Raw genomic sequence first — 14,517 nt, forward strand, 5'->3', positions numbered from 1 at the left:
CTTAGTGAAAGAGGTAAAAGGTTTCCTTTGCTTTCCTACACAAGATAAACACTCTGGCTAGAGGATGTAGAGGTGGCGGCAGGAGGAGATGAACCACAGTTCTAGGAAGGAAGGGAAGGAGAGAGGAGGAAGTCCATCAGAAGACTCCGGTTTCCCTGCACTTTTCCAACACCCATGTGTGGGATGGGAGAAAAACCACCTGCATAATATATATAGCATGTTGCAACCTGTGCTTATTTATTTATTTGGGGGGGGATAGAGAGAGAGAGAGAATCTAAGGCAGGCTCCATTCCCAGTGAGGAGCCCAATATGCAAGGCTTGATCTCACAGCCCTGAGATCATGACCTGAGCCAAAATCAACAGTTGGATGCTTAACTGACTAAGCTGCCCAGGTACCCCAATAACTTGTATTTACTTATATCTATAAAGCGTAACTATGTTATACTGTTTAAAGGCAAAAACATAATTTTCTGTATGTGCTATTTACTTATTTATCCCAGATTCCCCGCCTGGAAGGTAGGTTCCAAGTGGACAAGAACTGTATTTTGCCTGGTACAATATAGGCACTCTGTAAATGAATAAACCACATACTTAGACTCTACTCCAGTTGAATTTCAAAGAACACTGTTGTTCTTCATGTCCTGTATGAGAATCAAGGTGTTCCTCCTTCCTCTATTGGGTACATGCTCCCAGAACACCACGTACAGAAGGGCAAGGAAGGGTCCAGTGGTACTGTTTTGATTTCTGTACATTCTGCCATGCTACGTGATACTTGAGACAGCTTATGCTGATGGGGTATGCCTCTTCACTGTGGTTTAGTAACTGGGACCAGATACCAACTAAGCCATGGGAAATCAGGGAAGGGCCCTCCTTCCCTCAGTTGGGCAGGATGCAGTTAGCCCAGCCTAGAGCAAGCTCTGCCAGCCCTGCGTCTGCAAGTCTCCAGCTGCTCGAACCAGAAGTTCAGAAATAAGTTGGTGGAAGGACATGAAGTAAGAGAGCCAGTCACTTCTCGGTGTTAACGCAAGGACTGCGCACATCAGTTCCACAGCTAAACCCTGATCACATGGGCTGGCTTCATCCTACACCACAGCCAGGGGTAGAATCAGGACATTCTGCTACTGCCACAAGTCTCAGGCTAAGTCCAACAAAAGAAAATTTGGACCAGTGTAACGCAGTGGAGTAAGCCCATAAAAAAATGAAAGCTTTGCAAAGCTTCTTCTAGAAAGAAAATAACATGCCTAATAATTAGGGAGATTTCTAGTTATACTGCCATATATCAGCACAGTATTCTAAATTACCTATTTTATTACTTATAAAATTGTCCAGTTTCTAGAGTAAAAAAATATGGACCAAGTGTAGTAATCTACAAAGTATTAGAAGTTTTCTAAAAACACATTTTAAAATTCAAGTCTTTGCCAAGTAGATGCCTAATGAAATTAGAACTGCAAGTAAATTAGAGTGATTATATAACTCCTGAGTTGCAGAAATCCGTGCTTAAAAAGACATGGAATTAAAAGAAAGTTGCTAAGTACAAAAGAAAATGGAGGTGAAGGTATTTATATTGGTATATTCTTCTGGAGCAATAAGTTTTTGGCTCGTGAGCATGTGAGGCGACCTGCAGTTTCCTCTGAACATCATTTCTGCGTGGCACTCCCATCAGTAGTTATAACGTGGACCATTTTTCAGTGAAGGAAGCTCTGATAATCTATGTTTCAGACCCAAATGAAGAATCGAGCCTGCATCTTTCTGGAATGCGGGGAAACGTGCATTCTGCCCATCGGTGTCATCAGTGACAGATGGGCTAGCCCCGTGACCCCCGTGGGGAACGCCGCGGTCTCTGCAGAACAACGTATGTATTCACGCAGGGTCTTTCTTAAGAACTTTTAGGCTCAAGGTTCTAAATATAAAATTCAGGTGAAACTCGAATCACACTGCACCATGGAATCCTTGCAAATCTCTCATGGCCACCTTTAATGATTAATTTCCCAACTTCTGATGGCTTCCAAACCCCTCAAAATACGCTTGCTCAAACCGCACCCCACACTATCTTTCACTTGAAGCCAAATCTGGCATCAATGTTTTGTCTACTCGGCAGGAGAGCAATTTCAATGATCTCCTGCTTTTTATAAGATCACTTCATTCTTCCCAATATAATAATTAGTTTCAGATGAACCTGGTCACCGTTCCTCAGCTTGATTCCACTGTGGTACGAGCAAGGGGAGGAGGCACTTCCTGGGAGCTCTTTTTTAGAGCAAAGAATTTGGGTACTATCATAGGCCCGAGACCGAACCTTTGCAATTTACTTCTTTACATCTTAGCTGGCTTTTGATAACCTAGACGCTCCAAGCTATGGACTGAAATTATGATCACAGGACTCTTCCCAGTTTACCTTTAAAAAGGCTCGGAGGAATTATTCCTCAACTTATCAAACTATAATAAATCATTAAGAACATAAATCTTATGAATATAAACAGTGCTATATCCCTGCAAACACAAAGAGGTTTGCCGAGAGAAAGCCAACGCTGTTATCTTAATGTCTTACAACACAAACAACTTTTAAGGAGATAATAAATACCAATGGGCAGGAATATATACCAACCTACAGCTAAGGATGTTAGAGAAATAACTGGAAAATCTCTGCTGACCGTGCTTCAGAGAAGAATCAAATGAGACACGTTTAGCATGATGAAGATGATCCACGTGGCCCTTAATCAAAACTGGCAGAGTCTTGAGTTACATCAGGGAGGTTGCTTACAGGTTTCCCTCTGGGTCTCCCACGTGGACCTAAAATCATCCTGTCCTGCATGTTTTCACTAATTAATTCAGTACCAGCCGCGGAATCACCTGTGAGTATTTTCATCCGCATAACCCTGGGTTATCCTGTTTGTAAATCCCAGCAATTCCTGAGCTGTGACTGCAGGAGTCACCTTGATGCGTACACGCTTTGAGGCCTTAAATCATGAGTATCTCATAGCATCTTCCAGTCTTTGCCTGCTTAAACAGAAAGCAATCTCCTCTCTGCTTTAGCATTAGATAATTACAGGACTCCTGACGGTTTATCTTACCTTCACATGTACGGCCATCTGCAGAAATTGAGAAACCCTGTTCGCAGACACAGTGAAAAGAACCATCTGTGTTGAGACACTCTCCATGAGGACCACAGCGTCCAGGCTGTTCACATTCGTTAATATCTGGAATTGAAAAGAGTTCCAAATATGTGAAAAAATATTTTTTTCCTTTGGTTTCATATGAGAGCAGACATATAGTAAGCAATCTATTACACAATGGTCTGACACTTATTCTGTGGCTCAACTGTACCATTTGTACATATACCAGACCACAAGTTGGATTGTTTTAAGAGAGAAACTATTTTGGTTCAATCCTATGAATAAGCCAATGTTCAACCATTTTCAATTTACAAAAAAAAAAAAAAAAAAGCATTTTCATTTTCAGACGTTCAACCTGAATGTATTTTTTTTTTTAAGACCTATTGGAGGCTTGAGGAACACTCTAACAAACAACTCCTCTGAGAAACAGTCTTCATCCGTGAGCATGTTGTGTTCTTCTAGTCCTCTCCCACGGCCGTGCACACAATTCTGTGGGAGCCCCCACAGCATCATGTCACCTCCACACCCATCAACCCCCATGACGTGAACTCCTTATGGGCAAAACTGGACAGGTCTTATCATAGTCTTTGGTCCCTACAGTGGCCCTTCACAAATGTCTGCTGAATATATAAATGAGATAGCCACCAATCCAAAACTGGTTGAAAATGGACAGAAGAAAGAAAATGCAAGAAAAAGAAGGCCATTTAGATCAGGGGAGTTTTTATCATTTGCACAGCTTTGTGATGATGCAATTAGTGAATGAGGGTCAAGGGCTTAGTGCAGTGCCTAACATACAATGAACGGTCAGAAAGGGGTAGCTATGATTATTAACACTCATGAACAAATAATGCTGTACACGTGTGCTAACCATCTTAGCACAAGTCTTGTGCAGACCTGCTCGTTCTCAATGAAGAGTAATTACGCTCCCCATGGTCAGGGTCATGATGCAATCCTAAACACTTTCAATGTATGAAGTGAAATGTTCTATCAAATTATTGTGGACACAAGTGCCCAGACTGACAATATAAGGCATCCTGGAAATGGTCACTTATTCACACCAGTACTGACACATGCAACTACCTATCCACACTGTGTTTTAACCAATGTTTTCCTCAGCTGTGTCCCTTATTATACTGATGGCTCCTTGAAGAGAACTACATATTTGAATGAAGTCCCCAACTCCTAGTACAGCACATTCATAGTGTTTTAGGGATGTTTGCCCACCACAAAATCTGTTATGTTCATTCTCTCCTAATTAAACCATGATTGTTTAAGGTACTCTTAGTTAACTGGGGCCATGAAAACTATCACAGGTCCTTGGCACCCTGCAGCAGGAGCCCTACTAAGGCCATTTTCCTACTTTCCTGAAGTCTCCTTTATGTCTCAGTAAAGAGGTCCTTGATACATCTTCTTAGAAGTCCATCTTTAACTCAATTAAAACCATTTACTGAATGCTTCCTATGAGAAGGTTGAACAGGGTAGGCCCCTCGCCATTATGAAGCTCACAATATAACAGGGGAGGCAGGAGCCAACATGAATAGTTGCAGAGCTTAATGGGCACACGGAAAATGTATGGATTATGAGCCCTTCCCTGTGACCTCTAGACCATGCTTACCCATCAACCCTACAGTTCTCCTCCATAAAGTCATCCCTTTCTCTGCACCCAGGATCTCCTGGTGCTCTCTTTTTTGCCCTATTCACCTTATTGTGTGACAGATATTCTGCCAATATCATTGATTTATTCATCTGTCTATATCAATCCTTAATTCTTTACCATTCCACCTGCCATATAATTCAGACTAGTTCGCCTATCCACCGCTGAATCAAAGTAAGAAACCAAGCAGGAATTACTCATATTTCTTAGCAATCCTCTCACTCTTGTTATTGTCGCTAATTTAAGAGCATTTCAAGGAAGAGCAATGAATCGTTTTCTACTTGACTATTTCTCAATGTGACTTCACCCTGTGACATCATTCATTTCTTTTATAAAATCTCTGACACCTTTTATGATTTGTCCATACCCACTGGTAATTCCTTAGACTGGTTATCTTTTATTGAACTCTGACTTTCTCCTGGCTTTTAGTTTCATTCTTTCCTTCCAACCTGCTGCCTCGAGTTGCCTCTGTCTGGGCAACAAGGTTCAATAAAGTTCCACTGGCCTGAGGGTCAAGCCCAAGGTCCATATCCACCTTGTGGAGCCCAAGAGGTTATCCAAACCGCCTCCTTACTTCCTCCTATGTCTCAATGTGGCCCTTTAAAAGCTGCCAGCTTACAAATTTGCATAGGGAATAATGTCATGAAGTTCTTGCTTCAAGAGAAGTCACTGATTAACAAATAATTGTCTAAAAAGTTTGATGACAGGAATTGAAGACGAATTCCCAGACTTTTTTCCAGGAAACCGCTAAGAAAGAACAACACGAATATCTGGAACTAGAGAAACATATGCATTCAATTTGGGTTGTACTTATTGAGGCATTTCTAAACTATGCTGCTAGTAACTCAGCTGAAAGCCAGACTGTATTTAAGTTGGATTTCTTTCATGGGTCCGAGATTCCACAGAAATTCACAATTTGGCATGTGTAAGTCAAAACGCAAAACTGAAGTGTGTTCTGAATCTCAAATGTACGCTGTCACATTCCTACAGAGACTATTAACATGGAATTTCCATGCTGTCTGTACATCAGCATTAATTTTGCTGGGGGAAGAGACTCTTACACCTCCAACTGAAAATGCCTTACTGAATATGGAACTATCTTCAAATTATTAGGTAAAGTTTAAAGCTTATGTCTATCACACACTGTTATTCATATATATCCCATGGTTCTTAGCACTGGCATCAATCACATTTTCGGCATTAAAACAAACTCAGAACTCTACGCCTATGTACAGAATGGGATCTGGCCATTAGATTAGACAGGAGTAGACTAGTAACTTCAGGTGGAGTGAAAGATCAGAAGGCTGCCTCCAGTGACACAGCCCAAGGAGAGCATTTAGAAACAAGATGAGTGTACACTGCCATTATAAACAGCTTCAAATCGGAGAAGGTGGGTGATGGAGCAGATTCATAGATAATACTCTAAACGAAATTAAAACCTGCTTCAGGAATATTTTTCGTTTGTTTGGATTTAAGTCCTTCAAGCAGACATATTAATTTATTCTGGAAAACAGGAATCACCAATGTGACAGAGCATGAAGTCAGTTTAATAAGGATTTGCAGTTAATAAAACATATTTGGAGAAGTGACATATTAGAGTTGATATCAAATCACAAATTTAATGTACTGAGACAAGACAGTGGTATAATTAATAAATCAGATGACTAAATTACCTCCTTATGATTTAACTCTACAAGTTTATGAAATCTGTAATATGAAATCATTGTCCATTTATAGAAGACTTAGTTTGCCTGTATTTGGTCAAAAAGTGTGGAGGAGAGCAATGAGAAAAGAAAGTACTGCTTTTAAACCTAAATGTCTGTAATAAAAACAGGATAGTGGGGCTTCTTAGGGGGCAACTCTTGGCATTTTTATATAAATCAAGATTCATCTGAAGATGTCAAAGTCCCAAAATGGAAATATTCGCACAATAATTTTATAATTCAAATATTTCTTCTCTATTGCATTAAACCCCAGCACATTTACTTTCTGCATTGAAAATACTGAAAAATTTAAATTCACTTTACTGCATCACAATGGCAAATGAATATAGGACATCAAATGAGGTACATCACAGTATAGCTAAATCTTGGGATTGGTAAGTAAATTAATTTAAAAAGATCTCGAGGCAAAGGCCAATGTCTTTTGTATCACAGTCACCTAGAGCTGGGTGTGGATAATACTACAGATATAGGGTACAGTATGATTCCAGGGCTACATCTTAGACAGTACACACCATCCTCCCCTTCAAGTACTATACATTTGGGACATATGAGAGAAGACACAATTGATGACAACCTAGAATTAAAAAGTTATTCATGTCCACTAGCAGTGGATAAAGAAGAATTCCAACAACGTGTACTTATATGCACTTTGGGATATACTTCAGAGTTCGCTAATGGAGGGGGAACAATTAGGGAAAAAAAATTATCCAAGTAGCGGAAATAAGTATAAAGGTAAATATAAGTGAGAGTCTTTGGTGGAAGAAATAGGCATGGATTTCTTAAGACTAATAAAAAGGGAAAGTTGGAGGGCAGCCAGGTAGAGCTAAAAGTGTTGAGATGAAGGATCTAGACAATCTGGTTTTTTAGTCCCAGCATCACCAATAACTCAGTGTGCTATACTGGGGGAAAAGCACTGAATCTCACAGTCTTCTTTCTTTTGGCTATAAATATAGTAATAATTGGTAGGGCAACATAGGGAAGAATAGCGGGAAAGATCTTGGGATCAAATGTCAGCTCTACTACTTACTGGGAAGAGCAAACTAACTTCTCTGAGCCTCAGTTACTCATGTCCAAAATGGATATAAGCTGCCTCTTAAATTCTCTACAAATCCATGAGGTATCTACAGTAATTGGCACATGGTAGGTATTCAATTAAAGCTCTTGTGTTTGGTGCTGTGTTCTTATCAGTACCTTGTGTCCTCTATACTTTTGTTTGGGAGACGAAATGTGATAGCAGTTTGAAGAAATAATAAAATCCTGTCTTCTATACCTCTATAATTTTGACCAAATTATTACTGAGGTTTTTTTAGGAAGAGACAAAGCTTGATACACGATAAAAACAGAGACCAAGGAAGGGATGGATAAATACCAGCTATGAGACTAAATGAAATATACCCATGAAGGCCATTAAAAAAGCCAGAAGATAATTTTTAATCTAGCACCAAGATTGGCCCATGGAAGGAACAGCAAAGTACAGGTGATCTCAGTTACCACAGAAGCTTGCAAAGCTAGGACACAGGTCCAAAATGCTTGAGTTTCAGTTAACATGGAATGCAAAGTGAAAACTTCCCATACTTGATGCAGACCCAAGAAAGAGATTTTTAAACTCTAAACTGGCATAGTTCTTTTATATATAAATGGGTAAAGCCACAGCCTACCATCAGGAAGCATCACAGAACTGAGCAACCATGTAAATCAGGACAAAAATGAGAGAAGTACCTTGACATCCTTTATTGTCATTTAGCTGGAAACCATCTGGACAAGTGCAATCATATGACCCTTCAGTGTTAATGCAGTCTCCTCCTTGGCAAACACTGTTGTCTTCCAAGCATTCATTGATATCTGTAAGTCAATTTTAACAATGTAAAAGACAGAATAAACTATATTAAAAAAATTAAGCATTACTCTTACACACAAAAAGCACGTAAATGAACATTATTTTACATCTTCCACAAGAAAGATGTAATGGAAGACAGCTTTTTAACTTTCAATTTTTAAAAAATGAAACATTTTGAAAGGATTTTGGCCTTGAACAATTAATAAAGTTTTAACATCAAATGAAATTTGGAAGAGAAAACATCAAAGTCTTATACTAAACAATTTACTTGGCTATGTTCTTGATGACAACAGGGAATGAAAATATTCTTTAAATATGTATTAAGAGGGGTGCCTGGGTGGTTCAGTTAGTTAAGCATCTGTCTTCGGCTCGGGTCATGATCCTGGGGTCCTGGGATCCAGCCCAGAGTTGGGCTCCCTGTTCAGTGGGGAGTCTGCTTGTCCCTCTCCCTCTGCACCTCCCCCTGCTTGTGCGCACTCTCTCTCTTAAATAAAATCTTTTTAAAATAAATAAATCTTAAGATTATCTTGAGCATCTAGGGGCACCTGGGTGGCTAAGTTGGGTGAGCATCCCACTCTTGATTTCGGCTCAGGTCATGATTTCAGGGTCTTGAGACTGAGCCCCAACTCGGGCTCTGCACTGGGTGTGGAACCTGCTTAAGTTTCTTTCCCTCCCTCTCTCTCTGCTCCTCTCCATCCTCCTCTATCTCCCTCTCTAAAAAATACGTAATAAATAAACAAACAAACAAAAAAGTGAGCAGGGGCAACTGAGGGGCTCAGTCAGTTAACTGTCTGACTCGATTTTGGCTCAGGTCATGATCTCAGGGTCATGAGATCAAATCCTGCGTGGGGCTCACACTAGGCATGGAACCTGCTTAAGATTCTCTCTCTTCCTCTCCCTCTACCCTTCCCCCACCTCTCTCTCCCTCTCAAAAAAGAAAAAAAAAGAATATCTTGAGTATCAATTTATACAAGATCCTGACTATGCATTATAAGAAAAATTCTAAATTATTTGGCGTGATTTCTGCTCCCAAACAGAAATGATTTAAATTATATTAATAAAAATAAACACAAAATATTACATTGCTTTGTAAGTCCAAAAAAATTCAACCTAAGAGTTGCCAAAATATATAATTACTTGTCAAAAGAATGGTACCAACTTCATGTGTCACATGGATTTAGAGAAGAGATGTCTTAAAGGCCAAAGGTGGCTTCATGTAACAGAGGGGATTTACTTGAAGCCTGGACAGCAGGGTAGAAAGTAGAGGAGGGGGAGAAGGGGGCTTTTGGCGGGAAAGGGAATCAGCAAGATCAAAAGCTCCATTGAAGTCACTTACTCAGCAGCTATCACCAATAGGTTTGAGGTTGACTGGATTTTTAATGCATATATTTATAGCACATGTGCAACTAAACATGGTTTACGTAACCAGTAATGAGTTCTGACTGCGCACGTGAGACAATTAATGACCCCCCTCACTGCGTGAATGCTGGGCAGATCTTTCACGAGGGCTGTTTATTACCACATTTACTTCCAGTCAGAGCTCATTACTCCTAACACAGTCCATGACTCCCTCTTCTGTTGTCTGTGCAGGATTTCAATTATTAGCACTGAAGAAAGCTAAGGAACAAAACCTTCCTTGTTTTCTCAGAATTTGGCATATGATGGTATTTCTTGCCAATAATTATGATTGCTGCGAAAATGCAAGAGAAGTTCCAGGAAGAAGTGAACATGGAGACGGTTGCAGTCTCAATCTCCTCACTGTCTCGTTCAAAATGTTGGCACACCAAATTAAATTCTCCTCATAGAACCCAATCCACTTATTAACTGGCTTCTGTACCATTCGTGAGGCAAATAAAAAAGAAGTAAGCACCTTATAATATCATTCCACTGAAATAAACACAAGTCAGTCTGTCCCCCTAGATTAAAATGTTTCTGAATACTGATCCTAGAACATGAAACATAGCTGATGTGACTTTGTCACAACTAAAGTGGGTTATCCCTTCTTCTTTAGTGTGTTTTTCTAATTTCACTCAAATATAACTTACATACAATACATGCACCTAATTTTAAGAGTCTAGCTCAATGAGTTTGAACAAATGTAGATACATTCTCGTGATCGCCATCACAATCAAAACATAGACATTTCTTTATCCCTTGACATCTGTTGGGATCACTGCTAGATTCTTAGATCATTGCAAATGAAATCATTTTTTAAGGAATTGTGAGATATCTCTGTAAGAATGTTATTCTGTAGTTACTAACATAAGGCTTGGTGATACTTCCCTTTGACTCTTTTTCCAGTCTGCCCTGAAATATCCATTTGTACTAAACCTCATGCCATGAAAGGGACACTAAAGGAAAATTATGCATAAGACAGAGAAGAGCATGCAGGAATCAGTGTCTCCCATGAAGTCTGAAACCTTTAGGTTTCATTTCCATGCCAAAGACTGTTTTATTCACCAGCTAACTGATGCTTGGAGTATCAAGATTTCTAAGTGGATACAAAGTTAACTGAGAATAGGCTTTTAGATATAAATTCTATGAAAATAATTCATAAGCCCCAACTCTCTGATTTATTCTCAATAATGACTGTGCCAAATGGGGATAAATGCTGGTCTACTGTGTGTGAATCTCTGCCATAAAACTTGTATTAAGTGAGTATATTAGACCACCCATTAAAAAAAAAAAAAAAGCTGTAGGCACTTCCATCACCCTAAAGGTTTCCTTGTGCCCCTTTTTTGTTTGGCTTCCTCTGATCAGCACAGTGTTTTTGAGACTGATCTAGGGTATTGTGTGTACCAACCTCTCTCTCCTCTTTATTGCGGAGCAGTAGTCTATCATATGAATGTGCCACAATTTGTTGATCAATTCACCTTTGATGAGTGCCTGGATTGTTTACAGTTTGGCTATTACGAATAAAATTTTGATAAACATTCATGTGTAAGTCTTTGTGCAATCACAGGCTTTCATTTTCCTTGAGTAAATTCCTAGAGGTGGAGTGGCTGGGTCACAGAGTAAGTTTAAACTGTGATAAAACGGTCCCCTAAAGTGGCTGCACCATTTTACGTTCCCACAGGCAGGCATGAGAGCGCTAACTTTCCATGTGTATTCTAACAGCTCCACAGCTATTCTTGTGGGTGTTATGCAGTCAGTTTTTAGATACCTTTCCTTATTCTGTAGGAAACAGAGATAACCAAGGAAAGGCATATTTGAACACGAGCATCATGTGAAAAATCTCAATTCAAAAAAGATGGAGGGTCCTGAGAACATGAATTTCATCGACAAGAGAAACACTGCATTACCAAGATGTTTGCCTTAGCAAAATGGAAGTGCATCAGCTTTGTTCATGCTACTTCTTTCTTTTTTTTTTTTAAAGATTTTATTTATTTATTCGACAGAGATAGAGACAGCCAGCGAGAGAGGGAACACAAGCAGGGGGAGTGGGAGAGGAAGAAGCAGGCTCATAGTGGAAGAGCCTGATGTGGGGCTTGATCCCATAACGCCGGGATCACGCCCTGAGCCGAAGGCAGACGCTTAACCGCTGTGCCACCCAGGCGCCCCTGTTCATGCTACTTCTAAACCGTTTGATTTTCATTCATTTTTCAAAATCTAAGAGAACCTATGTGAGGAAAAGAAACATGATTCTAAGTGTTTATAAATGATCATATAGATTTGAAAATTCAGTGCATTTTATTAGATCCTGATTTAATTTAAATTTTTTGAAGGACCGCTATCTTCAAAAGCAAAAAAAAAAAAAAAAAAAAAAGTAGGTTGAACATTTAGAGAGCCCAACATGGGATGGTCCTGAAACACCGCCTAGGCTGCTGTGAAAGATAGAGCCCTTCTAGCATTTGGGCAACGGCTTTAAGGAAACGATGTCAATCTTGGTCACACCTTCACTAAGAATGCACTGGTCAAAGTCACCCGGGATCCCCACCCCGCCTAACCCCATGCTCAATTCTGGTCCTCATCTCACTTAGCAGCAATGTTTGACACAGATCATAACTCTCCTCTCGGAAATGTTTTCTTCTCTTGGATTTTGATTTTCCTCCTTCCTCTCTTGCCATTTATTCTCAATCCCCTTTGCTGGTTCCTATCCTCCTTCTCACTTATAAATGTGAGGCCAGGACTCCATCTTTGACCCCTTTTCTCTTTTAGCTAAACTGCCTCCCTTGATGATGTCATCCAATTTCACAGCTTAAACACTGTCTACGTGTCAATGACACACAGCCCGACTCGCCCCTGAATTCCACACACATAGGTCCAACTGCCTTTCAGATATCTTCATTTGGATACTCATTATGGGCATCCCAAATTTAAAGTGCCCAAGTCAAACTCCGAACCTCTTCCACAAAACCTATTTCTTGGCGCCTTGGCATCTGCTATTCCTTTGAATGGAACGGTCTTCCTATAAATAATCAAATGCCATGATCTCAAGGCAGCTTCTGCCTGCCTCTGTTAGATCAGCCCCCTCCCGCCTTCCACACTCCCCATACAACCTTTTATTTTTTCCATAGCATTTATTGCTACTTAACAAACTATATATTTTACTTATTTATCATGCATAGCTCCCTCACTAGAATGTTAGCTCTACAAAGGGAGGGATTTTTGTCTGTTTGGTTTATTGCTGTATGTCCTATACCTAGCACAATACCTGGTACATCCTTGGCCCTCAAATATTTGTGGAATGAATGCACACATGAAAAGAATGAATGATTTTGACTTGGAAAGAAATGTTGTAAGGAGACAAATACTAGCACTTCTTCTCACCTTTTTTTATTTGGTCCACAAAGAAATGACCAAGAGAGAGGGGCCACAGAAAGGCAGAGTAAATCATAAATCTTCTTTTTCAGGCTTTGCAAGGGACTGGCATGGAGCAATCACAGTGATGGGCTGGGGAAGGTGCTAAGGTGGGCATGGAAGTAGAGACTGAATCTAGAAGGGAAACAGGTCAGAGGCAGAGCCTTTGAAGGCTGAGATGCCAAGACATCTAATAACCAGCACAACGGAGGCCACCCTTCACAGACTGAGTGGCTACTGAGCATGTTGGAGCAAGTAACACACAGAAATTAGCACAATACTTGGGATTCTGACTCTTGATTCTGACTTCCAGAAGGACTGTAGGATAACACTTCAAGAAAACAAGGCCTTGGCAGAGTTATTAGAGGAAAGTTACACATGTAAATATAAAAGCCAACAAGAAAGATGGTTCTTCCTCCCACAGCTGTGAGAGGCATGTGAACAGCAAAAGCTCAGTTAATTACAGAAAAATACCACTGGGGAGGGTCAGAAACACTACTAGTTGGGAATAAGCAGGCTGAAGCGCTATTATAGTTTCAAAGACAGCACTGAATTAGTTGAATGGACTCCAAATCTATTTATAACCTAGAACACCAGGGAAATTAGCCGTGACTTTAAGAGAAAAAAGACCAATTATACACTCCAAAAGAAGCCTTCTTACTGAATATCTATATTAACAATGATGAGCAAATTGGCTAAAAAGTTTTTGTTTGGCTTTTCATGCGGTTGATGTTGACAGAATAAAAATCCTGGACTTCTGACGAGACAGGCAACACATTAAAACAGCCAAAATAGAGCAACATAACCTCTACTGAGGACCAATCAATGGCCTGGTTGCCCACTGGGTCAGTCAGGGGTCAGGGCAGAAGAGATGCTGGTGGTCAGTTTAGGTTTTCAGGGCCTTAGCATGTGCTCTGTCACCTATTTATTCTGCAAGAGGTTCTTGCATGTCTGGTCCCCAGGTACACGTCTGCCTCTCTCACCTTGGAAAGTCACTATGTTGAATCATTAACAGTTACCCATACGTTACAGAGTTCCCAATACACAGTTTTTCAATCAAATTTCATTATTTTGATTCATCACTTGTTTGCCTATTTTTTAATAGGTACGTTGATTGTGATTCTTCACTGGTGTCATTAGCCCTTTAAAGTCCATCATTACCTTAGGATCAAATCCTAGATGACTTGCTTATTCAGCAGTAACATAAATGTTAAGGCCTCTGAAACTGCCCCAAATGCCCTCTGGAAAGGTTCTCCCTGGTTGTGCCAAGTTCTCTGGTCAGTAAAGTAGGATGCTAAAAGTATAATGGATCTTTCCCAACAGAGAGGGACCGACAAGTTGAGAAAGTATCGTGGCCATTTTTCAATGTGTGTCACATTTGTGCCACAAAAC

The 14,517-nt window shown here is 40.1% G+C and overlaps 1 protein-coding gene across 9 annotated transcripts in view; it reads right to left on the reverse strand.

Moving 5' to 3' along the window:
* LTBP1 (latent transforming growth factor beta binding protein 1) overlaps nucleotides 1-14,517 on the reverse strand; it is a 391,256-nt gene that overhangs the window by 71,373 nt on the left and 305,366 nt on the right. For all 9 annotated transcript variants that reach the window (XM_057309361.1, XM_057309360.1, XM_048222571.2 and 6 more), the window contains 2 exons: nucleotides 8,208-8,330; nucleotides 3,069-3,194 (listed from right to left, as the gene is read on the reverse strand). In XM_057309361.1, the coding sequence (XP_057165344.1) occupies nucleotides 3,069-3,194; nucleotides 8,208-8,330 (249 nt within the window). The remainder of the gene's footprint in view (nucleotides 1-3,068; nucleotides 3,195-8,207; nucleotides 8,331-14,517) is intronic.

This window comes from Ursus arctos, unplaced genomic scaffold (genome assembly GCF_023065955.2).
Source record: "Ursus arctos isolate Adak ecotype North America unplaced genomic scaffold, UrsArc2.0 scaffold_8, whole genome shotgun sequence".
Classification (NCBI taxonomy): Eukaryota; Metazoa; Chordata; class Mammalia; order Carnivora; family Ursidae; genus Ursus; species Ursus arctos.